At 42.3% G+C, this 15,659-nt stretch overlaps 1 protein-coding gene across 7 annotated transcripts in view; it reads right to left on the bottom strand.

The window, feature by feature from the left end:
* Positions 1 to 596: 596 nt before the first annotated feature.
* The window catches only part of CMIP (c-Maf inducing protein), a 170,783-nt gene continuing 155,720 nt past the window's right edge, over positions 597 to 15,659 (bottom strand). For 6 of the 7 annotated variants that reach the window (XM_073308041.2, XM_073308042.2, XM_073308043.2 and 3 more), the window contains 7 exons: positions 12,465 to 12,581; positions 10,719 to 10,859; positions 9,658 to 9,705; positions 8,724 to 8,870; positions 6,729 to 6,834; positions 5,548 to 5,618; positions 597 to 2,557 (listed from right to left, as the gene is read on the bottom strand). In XM_073308041.2, the coding sequence (XP_073164142.1) occupies positions 2,504 to 2,557; positions 5,548 to 5,618; positions 6,729 to 6,834; positions 8,724 to 8,870; positions 9,658 to 9,705; positions 10,719 to 10,859; positions 12,465 to 12,581 (684 nt within the window). In that variant the 3' untranslated portion in view covers positions 597 to 2,503. The remainder of the gene's footprint in view (positions 2,558 to 5,547; positions 5,619 to 6,728; positions 6,835 to 8,723; positions 8,871 to 9,657; positions 9,706 to 10,718; positions 10,860 to 12,464; positions 12,582 to 15,659) is intronic. The other variant, XM_073308044.2, reaches the window with a different exon arrangement.

Below are 15,659 nucleotides of genomic sequence, written 5' to 3'. Positions count from 1 at the left end.
GACCAACACAACTACATCACCACTGCATAGCTCTTATCTAGCACTTTTCATCAGTAGATCTCAAAGCGCTTTAGCAAAGAGGTCAGTATCAGTACCCCCATTTTACAGAGGAGGAAACTGAGGCACACGGGTGGTGAAGTGACTTGCCCAAGGTCATCTAGCAAACCAGTGGCAGAGCTGGGAATAGAAGCCCAGTCTCCTGAGTTCCAGCACAGTGCTCTAACCTCACAGTGTGACTTACTGGTTATGTTCTATCTACTTAGGTTCTTCTATTGATGCCAATCACCTTTATTATGGTTGTTCGCATTGCAGAAGTGCTGAGAAGCCCAAAGCGAGAGCGAGGCTCCATTGTGTTAGGCGCTGCACATACACAGAATAAGAAACTGCCCCGCCTCAAAAAGCTTACAATTTATATATAGACAAAGCAGGTGTTTTCTTACCAGAGTGGGAGCTGAGGCAAAGAAATTTGTGGCAGAGCAGGGCACTGAACTCAGGTCTGCTAAGACCCATTCTTCATCTCCTGAAAGTATCAGAGATATTCCCCTGCCACCAGCCAGTGCGAGAGCTTTAATAAAAAAAAGCACAAAGCACGCAGCTAAAAGATATTCACTTACAGTTTATTTTTGCCTGAAATTATTTCACATCTCTTTGTACACAGCTACAGAACAGTAGTAAACCATTGGTAAAAGCAACAGTGCTAAGGAAAAATGTTGGCATAATTTTTCTTTTCTTTTATTCTTTTCTTCCCGTGCTGTGTTCTTATACAGGTTTGGGATTTGAGGGAGGAAAAAAAAATATCTGGCAGACTAAGTGAGTTAAGACTTAAACCAATTGTTCTCTCTCTTTTTTTTTTTGTTTTTTTTTTTTTGGGTAAGTTATTTGGGCAGGGGTAATCTATCTAGCAACAAAGTAAAAAAAACCCATAAAATAAAAAGCCCCCCAAACAAACCACCCCCGCAACAAAAGCCTGGCTTCCATTGAAGATTATATATATATATATATTTATATATATTTATATATAAAAAAATTACATTGGCTGTATGTTAAATCTTGAGGTGCTCAAGAATAAAAGAACAGTGCTAAACTGAAAGAAAAAATAAAAAAAAACCAAGCCGCTCTGTACAACAAAGGCTCATTATGAAAAAAAGCCAACAGCATATTTATAAAATAAACCACAATTTTTGTTTATAATTTTTTAAGCAATTCTGGGGGGGGGAGGGGAGGGACGGAGAGATTTGGAAAGTAGTGGTCACATGTACAGACAGGGCAGAGCCATTAGATCAGCAACAATGTTATTTCTCACTCTCCCAAGAGGAACATGCAAAACAATGTGTGCATGATGAAAGGAAAGAAGAAAAAAGGTGGGGGGCGGGACACGAAGAAAATAAAAACTAATGCACGAAAATTGCAGGAGAAGTTTTGTTTGAAATATTGGACGTAAACAGAATATGACAGAAGTGACTTGTGAAATTTACCAAGTTTTGTAAATATATCATTGGTAAAATGGCTGACAGGGTTTCCTTGCTCCCACCCAAAGCCCTAACCCTGATATGGCTTGAAAAGGCTCAGAGAAAGATTTCAGTCTTTCAGGAATGAAATTTATGTCTTATTAATCCCTGCGCCTCTCCCTTCACCCCCTCTTTTTATATATATATTCTCCTTCTGACTGCATGATGTTAGAGGCATTTTAAAATCAAAAATGCAGTGGGGTGAGTGTTCTGACACAGAGTGAGATTATAGTACGGTATGCATTACTAACAGGCAATTCCTCAAGGAGGGCTTTAAAAAAACAAAACAAAAAAATCAAGATAGCAAACTAGTTAATACAGTACTATATGCAAAAAAAAAAAAAAGAAAGTAAAAGAATTAACAATTCATAAATAAAAGACAGGTCCCAGACCTGTTATTTGTGAACCATTTTCTTAAATAGGTGCATTATGTAAATCTTATGTACAACAAAATTACTTTGCATAACAATTGCAAGGACCCAGGGAGAGGTGCAAATCATGTGGGTTGGTTTTTTTTTTTTTTCCCTTCTCTTGATGTTTTGTAGGCTGCCTTCCTGGAACAAAAACGGTGAAGAAGGAGGAGGAGTTCCTAATGGATGAACTCCAGCTGAGGGAACCCAATTAAAACCATAAGAAATTGATGTATTCTGTTTTTTTCCTCCACACAGCATAAAACACAAAGGCAAATAAAATCCACAAAGGATGGGTTTTTTCCCTCCTCTTTAGAATCCTCTTGCTGCTACAAAGTCTTTTTTTTTCCCCCCAATTTAAATTATGTTGATTTTGAAATTACAAAGCTGAAAGAATTAGGCAGGGTCTGGGCATGCTCAGTTCACCCTCCCCCCCACACACAGCAACTCCTCTATCTCACAACCACAACTGCTAGAAGTGTAGTCCCAGAACTCACTGCTCTACAGGTCTTAGCCAAAAGTTGTTTTATTTTCTGGTTTTGTTTTTAAAATCTTTTTCTTCTTGTCAGAAGCTAAAGAGAGAGTTCACCAGGCTTCGGTGTAGCGCACATCCACTTCCTTCAGGTTGGGCAATTTAGCCTGTTTTGAAAGGGAGAAGAAAAAAAAAATCAGAATTAATGATAAGATTGCAGGTTCTCACAAGTCTGTATTGTCAGAACAATATGAGGATAGGTGCAATGAGCGAAACCAAACAGCCACCCCAGAAACGCCCTGATCCTGTGAACCCTTAAGCACGAGCTTAATTTATGCACGTGAGGAGCCTTATTGCCTGTAAAGTTAAGCACATGTGTAACTGCGTAACGGATTGAGGCCTTAATTAAGAAACAACGAGAAACCCAGTTCAAAGACATATGAGACCTGGTTCTGGTCTCAGTTACACCAATATGAATCAGGAGCAACTCTACTGAAGCCAATGGGATTATACTGATGCAAGATAAGGACCAGACCCTGGTCTTTAGTTCTGGCTATAACCGATTAACACAACTTGCTGTATGTAAAACCTTAAAATGACATTTGTAAAAGCAATCAGCTGACACTACTGTAGTCGCATAATAAAATACACAGCATCACACACTTCTCCCTCTGTCTCTCGTATCCTAATTTCCGTCCCCTTCAATTTATTATAAAGATCCCAAAAATTGTTAATGGATGTTTACTCTAATTCTGATCTCACTTAAACTGTAATTCCATCAACTTCCTTGGGGCTACTCCCAATTTCTACAGATGCAGGTGAGATCAGACTCAGGCTCTTTGTGTTGCTATTTGTCAGTTGCATTTCCATGGTCTCTTACTGCAATTGTAAAATTCTCTAAAAACAAACACTTACTTAGACTAGAGCCTTAGGGGGTTGTTGAAGTTTCTAGAGGTGATTATTACCTCTGTGTTAAGATTTATGTGCACATATATTTTGATAAGAGCTAGTTAGAACACTACAGACACTGCCAGCAAATAATTTTTCAGTTAGGCAATGACTTCAGTTGTGGGTGTTTATTTATTGTCTGGTTCAGCCTGCCTAGTACGTATGGGGGCGTCTGTGTACATGCAAGTGTGTTCGCTGACGGAGGGAGGTTGACAGGAAATGTCATCATTGCTCTAAAGGTTTGGGGGCTGAATCCTCACAAAGAGGCGTGGGGTGGAGAGGAAAGGTTTTTTATCAAAAATAGACTCACTTTGAAATCGGATTCCCAACAGATACAAAACCAAGTGCCTAAGGGAAAGCTGGTCTCTCTCTTTGAAAAGTCACACACACTGTATTTTTTCCCCTACTACTTTTAGAAGTGCCCCCTCAGATTAATGGAAGTAAAAGGGATCAGAGGGGAAAATGATTGGTGTGTCTGTTATTTCAGCTTGCTTAATTTTGTGCAACTGGCAACACTTTATGCAGGTTTTGTTGTTTGCCCCATATCATCACTTTCTTGTGTTGCTTGTGAGGTTCTTGCCACGCAGTGTCAGGGCAGAGCAGAACCAAAACAGGAAAATGTGACTGTAAAGCCACAGAAACTGCCAGGAGAGCTCAGGAGCTGGGGTGGGACCAGAAATTCTTTTAACTCATTTATTTTAATAGACCACATTTCAGGAGGGTGTTGTTTCTTTTGGGGCCCAATAGTCAGTGACCATGACCATGTGTACATGTGACAAGTAAATGACAATTTGCTCAAGCAAGTACCTGATGCAAGTGCAAATGTGTTAACTGCATGTACAAATCAAGTGTTCAGTGGCATGTAAATTTTTACATGCACAATTATGATGCACATGCACATTAAGGTTTGGAAAAGCTAGCCCTGAAAAATCCATAGGATAATGGCCCTGTGATCATGTCTATAAGTGAGCTCTGTCTCCAAAGCAAGAACTAGGATGTACATTTGCAATGAATCCTCAAAGCTGTTTAAATTCAGCTGGTTCCAAGATTTGTCTCAAATTCAAAGCTCAGCCCAGGTTTGTGACCTTTTTGAGTGAACCTGGGACAATCTAAAATTTTGACACAAAAGTCGGTGGAACGAGGTGTTTCATTTTGAGTGTATGGGTTTTACAAATCTCCAGGGACGTGACTCACTCAAAACTGAAACGAAGAAAAAGTCCGTGTGAAGTCATGAGAACCAGAACCATCACGCTTCACACAGCCTTTGTCTGAATCCACCCATGGCTGCTTCCCTATCCCCGCTCCACTCCAGTGCATTATGTCACACTGTCTATGAAGTCCCTGGGAGAATGCAGACAACAAACTCTGAACATGGCAAATCTTGGTGTTTGGGGCAGTGCACAGGTGGTCTCTGTTTAAAGAGGAGTTCTGCCCTGATAAACATCTGAGTAAAAAAAACAATGGCACCTTTTTGCCCAAACAGTCTAATTTTCTGTATGTATTCCGACTCAGATCTCCTAATTAAATTGCTACTCCTTTTAATCCTGGTAGCACCAGAGGGCACACGCAGCTCTGGGAGAGGAAACTAGAATCAATTCTAGCTTGTGCATCAGTAATAGACCCAATTAAAAATTCTGCAATAGGAACATTGCATTTCTGATGGCACATAAACCAGAAAGAATCCAGCTGGAGTTTCATATCCCAGCTTTTTACTTGTACATTCAACAGACTAGATGTGGGTGTCCCTGAGAGACAAACACAAAACCTCCCAACACTACTTCTGCCATCACTTTTCCCCAAAAAACCCATGCTTTAGGCCACACAGTGTGCTTTTCCTGACTTAAACCTTCCTGGGTTTGTTATGCTCTGTTTAGATGCTCCACACAGACATCTGACTTTAGGCAATGCCCACCTCTTCTCCTGGAGTTTCCAGATCATCCGTTTCTCCATGACTGCTGCACTACAGAACATCTCTTTTTTCAAAGAGGTAAAATACAAGGTCTCCCCAAAGGCTGCCCCAACCAATTACCAACGATGAGGACAAAAATATATAAAGATCCCTATCCCAACACCAGAAGACGACTCAGGACACCACTTCCATGATACACTGGCCTAGGCTATACAATGTCTTAGTATTTTCAGGCTGACCCTGTCAGTATTCACAGACTACTGGTTGACTTTTACTAATGGATCTCAAAAACTGAAATACCTTGAGATCTTCATAGGTGTCTGCTGAAAGTTTGGTGCTGTTCATATTTAAGCTACACAGGCTTTTCATGGCTAAAAAAAGAAAACACACAGAGATATTTATGGGCTGGCCTACCTCTTACCACTTAATAATTCCATTTTATCTATAGGGCAATGCATAGACAGAGTGGTTTATACAGGCACAGTTATGAAAATTAAAATATATAACTTCAAAACTGGGCAATGGCATATTGGTCCCAGTTCAGGAAGGGCCTTTAATGCATGTGCTTAAGTCTCATTGACTTCAAAGGGATTTAAGCACTGCCCCAAATTGCAGCTTTTATTCTCAAGAGCACTGGTTGCCTATGCGTTATTTTGAATAACATCAGTCTGCACTGTGGGCGTGTTTATACTGTGCAGGAGAATATGCTGATCTAGAAACAGAGATGGTCATCAATCCATGCCATCTAATTTCATTTTGGGCTACAGTGTATTGTTGACCAGACTTTTCTGCTTGGGAATTCACCACGCCATCAGGTATTGACACATCTGGTACCTCTTGTGATGTCAGACAGCTGCTGATTTACGTCACAGCTATACATGCAGTGTGTATGACCTTTATAAACCTTGGCATCTACGATTCCCCAGCCCTCTCATGCAGCTCTCAGCACGTGTGGGATCCTGAATGGCTAGTTCAGAGGTTCCTCCTTTTCTTATTTACCTCTAATGTTAACAAACTAAAGCTGGGGTCTCCCCTCCCAAAAACCACAGTCACAAAACATAGCGCGGGGAATATAAAATTGGTCACTTCCTGAGAGGCTGAGCTGCCCAACTGATTTATAATGCAGCTCCACATGTCACCTTGGCTTTGCCTTTCTCTCTCTGACTCTCCATAAGATCACACTCCCATCAACGGAGGTATACCCACAATGGAGAGTATTAAGGAAGCGGTGCAGGTCTAAGACCAGTGGACCTGAGCATAAGGTAGAGGTGAATTACTATTGGGGGGAGAGTCCCATGAGGGACACCAAATCCAGCACCTATGCCTGCAGGCTGGGGAGTTCCAGATCCCAGTTGTTACTACTTGTGCCAATGGAACGCCAAACCTGGACACCCACTGCCCTCTCTAATCATTGCACAGCACAGAAATCCTTGTCTTTGAACCCACACGAATTCCCCCTCGAGTGTATTTGGGTCACTTACAGCTCAGTGCCAGCAGCCCAGCATCTGTGACGGGAGTCTCACACAAGTTGAGCACTTGCAGCATGGTGAGGTGTTCAGAGAGAAGCCGCAAACCTGCATCTCCAAACTGCAGGGCACAAGCAAACTCCATTAAAAACAAGTAAAATATTGTTCTGCAAGTAACCTGGCTGGGTATGTGGAATATTCAGGGCTTGGTCTGCATAGGAGACTTCAAACACTTCCCCTCCATCCCACAAGATTTACTACAATCTCAGATGACGAACGAGAAGGGTGAAGGAAGTATTATCCACATTTCACAGATGGGGAACAGAGAAATTAAGCCACCTGCTCAATGCCATAAACAAGTTTCTGGTAGAGCCACAATTTGAAAACAGATCTCCTGAGTTACAATCTACAAGGCCATTCCTTCACTGGATTGAATCCTTTGAAAATGTGCCCCTTATATTAGAGAGTTCCCACGCTGTCTACATGACAGTGGTCCCCAACCTTTCTTGTGAGAATAGCATATTGCTATTCCCAGAAGACTGTGGCGGGCGCCTAACACCCCACCACCGAAAAGCAGCAGCGGCAAGAAGTGCCGCCGCTGAGAAACGGCGATGCTTCTCGGCGGCCTTTCGGCGGCGGCGTGTCCTGCGGGCGCACAGAAATGCCCCAGCAGCTGCCATGGCACCCGCGGGCACCGCATTGTGGACCCTTGCTATATGAAATAGGCGATGGCAGTCTCATCCCAGTTCCTAACTGTATTACACCACAATTAGCATTAACTGGCTACTTTGGTGCCAGGAACAACGTAGTATCGGTAGGGCAATGGTCTTGTCGGCTCTGATCTCTGCTGTTTCTAAATTCTATGTTGATGGGCACACCAAGGTTGCACAAGATATTCAAAATCAAAGACAACATGGCTCCAAACTTGGGACCACACGTTTCAACTTTAACAACCACCCCCCACAGGATTATTTCACCCCAAAATTTGTGGGTTTTTTTTTTTTTTTGCGCAAGAGATCAGACTCCTTGTCCAACAAAAATGAACTCATTTTGAGCAAGAGGCATCTCCAGAATTCACATATCAAAAGTCTGAACATTCTGGCGAGATATTTTGTCCAATTTTGCACAAAAAAGGGACATTTGTTGTTTGCAAATCTCCGTAGAACAAAGTGGCAAAAATGTTCATGTGAAATATTGAGGAAAAAGATTCACAAATTTTGCACCGCTACATTGGGAATCAATGCACTATTTCTGGTGAGCTCTACCATGAGGTGCTAATAGTGCAGGGACAAACTCTATTCAATATTGGACCAGGGAGACCAAAACCAGCATGGCATGTAAAGAAAAATAAAACCTTACTGTTAAATGTAGGGTAATTTATTTAATGAATTTGTCCTCATTCTGCTAACCAAAATCACCATCAGCTAATTGCAGTTTCCTCACATTTATTCATTATTTGATTTCTTTTCCTCCTCTGTTCTTGTTTTTTAAATGCTTGATTCATCACGATTCATGGATGATTCACTATAAGTAGTTTTAACATTATCTACCGACTGTTGCTGAGCTGTGATTGGTCAGATAAATGGCATGGAATTGTTTCTCTTTCCTAATTGAATGAAAGCACTAGCATTTCCGAAGCAAACACACTGATATCTATGATCTAAAATTTTGTTTCAACGAAGTCAGAGTGGAGCATTCGAGTGTTGATAAGCAACAATCACTAAAGTGGTGTGATGTGACCAAAGGAAATTAATGTCAATGTCTGAAAATATTTGCAGAGGTTTTCACTGCAGTCCTTACCCCCTGAGATGACAATATGCCTTCTAAAATAAGGAAAACATGATTGACTAAATCATAAACCAGCTATAAAAACAGCAGAAAGGCAAATGCATTCTAAGGAGGCCTCTTCACACATCAGAACTCACATTCTTCTCACAATGACATTAATTCTGAAATTGCCGGTTGTCAGCACTGCTTCCATCTCGGTGCTTCTGTCTGCAAAACACGTACCTGAGTTGACCACAGGTTCAGCTGCTTGAGTGAAGGCAGTTTGATGAGGTGCTCAGCGCAGGCACTCGTTACATTGGTGAAGGCCAGGCTGAGGTTTTCCAAATTTCCAAAGGATCCCGAGCTTAATAACCGGGCCAGGTCTGCATCCTGAAAGCAAATATCAGTGTGACAAACAGGAGAATACTCAGTCTGCAATCATCTGCAGTAACCTGACTGATATGCTGGCCAGCAAGAGCTGCACAATTGTGCCGCATGTTTATAGCGATAAACAAGAACCACTCTGCATGGCTGCTTGTTTGGCAAAGAGCTGAACACTTGTGGCAGCATTGCCTCATAAACCCTTGGAAAATGAAACCAGCTGAGTCGAACATTACAACAAAATCTTCTTTGCAAGTGTATTATTATGGAAGCTGTGGGATTCATTGTCAGAGCAAATGCAGATTACCCCCGAGACCTGTTATTTACTCAGATCCAAAGTCTATTCCATTTCAAGTTCTAGGTCCCAATTCTGCTCAACTCAATTAACTGACTTCACTGGCATTAATCAAGGTGTACATCATTGCAGCCAACTGTGATTGTCTGTTTCAAACTTTCAAATGTAGAGTCCAGAATCAGACTTTCTGAAGTTTGCTTACGTTTTCTGTAAAATCCTGCCCTCAAATCCACACACCAGATTCTCCTGTAAATTCCAAATCTAGCGCAGATATGTATCTGACAATCTGAGCCGCACTTGTAGTGGCATTAAAAACTGCTGCACAGACCTGAAAGCGCAAGTTCCCCCTTACTTGGGGAATCCCCAGTGGAACGACTGCCCTTTAGACTGATAAAACTACTGGGGCCAATCTCTCCCCGTGCACCCTGTGACAGTGGTACAGCAGCATGTCTGAAAAAGGAAAGACAAAGCCTATTTTTGCTATTAGCAAGACTAACTTACTGTGGATTTGGACGGCAGGGTTAACCGTGTGGGACCACCTTTCCTTTGCTGTAACAGAGAACATACTTTGGTTACACAGGCCACTGTCCGCATTTCAGATCTCAACCAGAGTACAGCAAGTTTTTAGCCCTGCCCCAGTTCCTAGGTTTCTTGCCAGTCCTTCCACCGGCTTGCCTTGTTCTTCCAGGTGGACTGAATTTATTCTCGAAGCGCGCAGCAGGAATGGAACAAAGACCAGTTGTTGGTGCTGAAGCCAGTTCCACGCGCAAGCAGTTGATGCTTTTCGGTGCAATCAGGCAATGCTCTGCCTGGGTTCCACAAGGCAATATGAGGTTAGTCTCATTGCTGAAATAACCCTGTGAAGCAGGGCTAAGAGGTAGGAACAGGGTGGGATTTTGCTGCAGGTCAGAGCATTCATTCTATTTTAGTATATCATTGTTAATCCAGGCAGGTTTTTTCTTTGGGGGGCAGAGGGGGAGAGAGCGCGTGAGCGAGCGTGTGTAAAAAAAGAGAGATAGGATATTAGGAAGGACCAAGAGGAATCACTGCAAAATGGACAAAATTCATTTCGAATTTGTAAATCTTGTGTTTAAAACCAGGAAATTCAACACAAGGAACTTGTTAACCAGCTTTAATGCTGCTTGAACTCGTCAGACCATTTGATTGGGTCCATCACCTGGGAACTGAACAAGTCACTAAAGCTGCATCCCAAAGATGATGACATGAAGGTTGAAGTGCTTCAAAATACCAGGCTGTGCTGCAACCCAAATGCTACCAAAGGTAGCAGGATGTGACAATCAGACGTACAGTAAGATGTCACCATTGTTCTTTACGCTGATTGGAGACAGGTTATTGAATCTCATACAGGAGCATAACATGTGATCAAACTCACAGAGAAACATCACACTAGAGATACATGCACAGTGAAATCCTCTGATTACAGTTCCCACTCTGCTGTTCACAGGGAACTTCACATCCTGATTGTCTTTCCTTTGCACCTCCATTTCTGGAGAGTCCAGGCTGCTATGTATTGTGGCAATATCATATGCAGGGTGACATACCAGTTCTTTTAATTCCCTCTGCCTGTCACACAGCTGTTCATACATTCTCTTTCCCACATCCGTGCTTTCCAGGGTAGAGATGATCTGGAGCTGCGTGTCATTGTTGTCGATGATGTTATATTCCAGCATCAAACACAGAATCTAGCAGTAGAACAAAAAAAGAAGATCACTCAGTGGGAGCTCTGCAGTTCATTTCTTCTGAATCTCTTGATTGTGGTGCGTATCCTGGGCTAGACAAGAACTACAGGGTGAAATTCTACAGTCTGCATTATTATGCAGGAGGTCAGCCTACGTGATGTTAATGGTCCCTTCGGGCCTTAAAATCTACAAATCCTAATTTACTGATGGTAAAGAATGGCTTTTGGTCTCTGAACACTTGACCTATCCATCCTACCCTCTACGTCTGTCCTGTTCAGTCAATCAATATCACATGGCAATTAAAAAACATAGCGTTTCTCTCCTGATCATTTTTGACTGGTTTTCTCTTTTTACCAAGATCTATTTAAAGATGTAAAATTCAAGCATCAGAAGAACTCAGGCAACATAGTATTCAACTTCATTCAGCAACTCCCCCACTATTAAAGGGATTAATGATAAATGGTAACAATACCTAAGGGCTCTTCTCCAGCATTTTTCACCAATAGCTCTCAAAGTGCTTTTACGAAGAGGTCAGTATCATTATGTCCCATATTAGAGATGGGGAAACTGAGGCATAGAGCAGTGACGTGACTTGCCCAAGGGCACCTAGTAGGGCACTGGCAGAGCTGGAAAGAGACCCCCCAGGTCTGCTGAGTCCCAGTCAGCACTCTATCTACTGAGCACCACTGCCTCCTCTTTATACAGATACAATTAAAATTACCTAAAGTAAATGAAGCTAGTGAAGAACTAAAACTCCTTCTCCCTATTTAATCATTTCCTATTTCCCTCTGAACCAAAACATAAAGCCACATTTCCAAAGGAGCCTCCTCTAAAAGGCAGTCACAAAAATGACATTGCACACCTGTTAGTGTAAGACCAATATGCCACTCCATGCACTAAAAGTGCACGTTGGTGCAAACAAATGACAATTTCCAAGGCATGCTGGAATGCTACCTGGATGCTAATTTTGCAGGTGCAGTTTAAAATACTCTTTCAGAAAAAGTGTGACCCCATAAAATATATGATTAGCTACAAGAAATACAGGTTTCTTAACACTTGATGGAGATTACAGATGGAATTTGTATGTATAAAAGTTATGCCGGGCATCTGAATGACTTTAAAAGCTTCCATCCTGTCCTGCATTACATATCTCCCCGTTCCATACACTGTTGAACTAGACATCAGCCTCCTCAAGGATTGGCTGTGTGGGTTCCCTAACCCTCACAACTCCTCTCTGTCTTTGTCTGTCCTATTCTACACAGCCATTGAAATTTCTGTCATTTCTTGATTCAAAAGCACATAACATCCTGGTACCTCTGACTGACTACAGTGAACTGCTGGGAAGAAAACATCCTTCCAAAAGCATCAGCGGCCACCGTTCATGTATCTCATACTCATAATTGTGGCAAAACAATATTTCACGGCAACCACATAATCAAAAGAAACAGAACATCCCCTCAATAGCGTTTCATTTGACTATACAATCGCTTTAAAGTTGGCCTAATGCTTCTATAATCCCAGTAGATCTTATTCTGGAAGAGGCACCAAAGGATTCCGATGCTATTTATTGCCCACAAAACATATTTGAGTGGTTATTCTAGGAATTACCTCCACCATGGTCTGGTTGCCCCTCAGAGCCAGTAGCATGCAGGGACCAAGTTTGTTTTCAGCCAGCGAAAGCAGGAACTTTTTTGTCTTATAACAAGACCCCATTAAAATATGAACCTGTGTAGAAGAGAAGAGAGGGAGAGATTAGAGAAGTAATGTGGATGCCCATAAAACAGTCAAAGAGCCACATCCCATCTACCGCAAAGGAAATTGGATCAGTCAGTACCGTGACAAAGAGCTTGCAATATTTCAATAACTTCACTGTGAAGAAGGCCACCTTTGCATTCTTCTTGAACGATCCCTTGATCGCTCTTTGATTTCAATGGGACTAATTCACTGAGAAAGGTGCTACCCAGCATGAGTCGTGGGAGCAGATTCTGGCCCTTAGTGAATACAGGTTTAATGAAGGAGCTGAACTGACAGTAAGGGAAAAGTCCTCCAATTATCCAAGGACAGGTGGGCAGTGGCAGTCCAGCCTTCCTCACAGAGCCTTGATCTGGAGGGACAGGAGAGTAGCCCAAATGCAGCTTTCATGCTCATTTGTAACTCAGTTTGTCTTCTGGGAAGGCCAATAAGGAAGCTGGGTGAAGTGCTGGGGTGGTATTGGCAATCAACCAATTTCACAGAGGCCACTGGATCACTGCTGATGGCATGTGGTTCGTACTGCTGACCTAGTTGGATGAGAGCCTCTGAGCGAGGCGGGTAAGTCTTCGTGACAAGGGGCACCACCACCCGTTCCCTGGAACAAGAGGTTAGCCTATCAGAGTGGCTGCTTGGAAAACTGGGGGTGTGCTTGTACGAAAGGAATACCTTGGGAAGGCAGGGTTCCCCCCAAGAAGTCACAGGAGTGCGACAGAAGTCACAGGAGTGAGACAGAAGCTGGGAAACTTCCATTTCCTTTCCCATTCACGAGACATTGTCTTGCTTTCTCTTCACCCATTTTTTTTTTCCCCTTGAAGAAAAGACTTCACTGAGCCACTCTTCGTTCTTTTCTGCTGAGTCATTCCGCCCGCTCAGACTCCATATTCTACGGCCAATCCCGGAGCCGTGACATCACAACATACGTGGAGATTGTATTCCTGGCATAAAACTAAGTCACCTGTGAAATTCAGTCAAGAAACTGGACTCTTCTCATAGAAGAGAATGGCAAAGACCTTATTCTAATTCCAAGGCATCTTGGAATGGAGGAGTGGGGGAGTCCTGGACTTCTTGCTCACCATGGCACTGCACATAGAATGCTATTTAGAAATCATGCATGAGCTTCCTTGCAGAACAGCGTGTGGCCTTTTACAACTTCTCCTGAGCCAGGCTGACACTGGGCAACGCATGCAGTGAGAGCTGCATCTCTCTGGAGCTAACAGCATGGCTATTCTACAACAGATAGACCATTTCTACACAATGGCTACCTAACACCATATTGCATAAGACTGAAGGAAAATTTGGATGTGTGTATGCGCACAAAGAATACTATGGAGCAGATGGCGGACAAATGGGGTTTGAGGTATGATTTCTGTACAGACTCCATATAGGGTATGGCCACAGAATCTTATGGCCTTAGATGTTTTAGAGGAGACCCATGTTATAAGCTTTGCTCCAGGCCTCATGAAATTCCTCATTGCTACCATGGTATTGGACTCTGCTAGAGAAGAGCTGAAACCTCATGGAAAACACTGAAAATTATTCTACAGCTGAGACCATTCTGCACACAGAGTAGATCATATACTACTGTATCTTTTTTCATCCCTCATTTTATTATCACCAGGGACTTTAACAAAGATAAATTAACAAAGGATCATTGTTTCTTAAGCGTTGATTCGCTGCCGCTGTCTGTAAGCAAGGTGCTCTCCGAGCCAAAAGGTTCTCATTTTCAGGCAAATGTCCTTATTAATATTTTTTTTTAAGAGCAGAAAAAAATACTGAAACACTAAGGTTAAAGTCAGAACAAGATTTTTTTCAAGCTTTACAGTGAGTCATTCATCGCTCTTTAAATATTTATCAATATCCTTTTAAAAGTGCCCAGGCTATGCCATATCGCTATGGGCTAGCGGCATCATGCTTTCTCATGCTACCTTGGGCTTGTCAATGCCATGCAGTCACATAGCTCCCTCAAGAGCAATGATTCAGTTTTAACAAAGACAGGGATTAGGACTTGCAAGGACAGAACACAGAAGAGAAAAAGCTAAGTTGTGACCAGGATCCGGTTCACAATTAGCTGATCAGCTTGAGTTTCAGTGACTGTACAGATAGGCACATAGGTACTTACATCACCCAAGAGGATCATTTTCAAAAATGCCTATGGGACTTAAGCTCCTAAATTAGTGACAGATCACGGTCAGATCTGAGTGCCTCACAAACAGTAACACAGGTCTCCTCACAACAGGAAGCGGGGAAGGAATGTCTCCCCTTTTACCTTACACGTTGGACACAGAGGGATGTAAACTGCTCACATGGGGAGTCTATGGCAGAGCCAGGAAATGAACTCGGGTCTCTTGTGTCCATTGCCAGGATTCCTAACAGAAACCGGCAGAGTAACATTGCTGTTCTCCAGTTGCATTCCCCAGAAGAAAACAGAATATGAAAACGTGTCGATAGAGAAGAGACACTGGACAGAAATCTTAAGATGTGTGTGTAAATATTAGTTCACATGTTTCAGTTTTGTTGAAAATCCACAGTAACCTACAATCCTCAGACTGAAAGCTTTGGGGGTGGACGTCAAGAACAAAATCCCTTCAGGTGACCATATTTTACTGACAAACAGATCATTAATGGTGATCACCACCCCAAGGGGGTTTTGGGGGCGGGATGGGTGTGATACCAATAAAATAAATGGGTTAAATTTTCAAAAATGAGAATGCAAATTCAGTTATTTGCATGTGCAAGAACATCTGTCTGACTTTTACTGTGGAAGTGCCTGTCTGTGCCATACCAATGCTCAGTCTGCATGTGCAAAAGTGTGGGTGACACTCCTGCATTGTGTGAGACAGCATCCACTTCTGAAAATGTAGCTCCTAACTACCTTTGAAAAACACACGCTTCTATTTGTTTTAAGGCTGTATAGAGGGATCTTATTTAATGATCTATAAACACTACGTGTATGGCTTTCTTGTTAACATACAAGCCAAATTGCCATTGTAAGTGAGAACAATGGATTAAAACTGGTTTTATGAAGATTTGGATTTACTGGTTAGACACTGA

This window comes from Lepidochelys kempii, chromosome 12 (genome assembly GCF_965140285.1).
Source record: "Lepidochelys kempii isolate rLepKem1 chromosome 12, rLepKem1.hap1, whole genome shotgun sequence".
NCBI lineage: Eukaryota > Metazoa > Chordata > Testudines > Cheloniidae > Lepidochelys > Lepidochelys kempii.
This window is presented reverse-complemented; position numbering and strand designations above follow the sequence as displayed.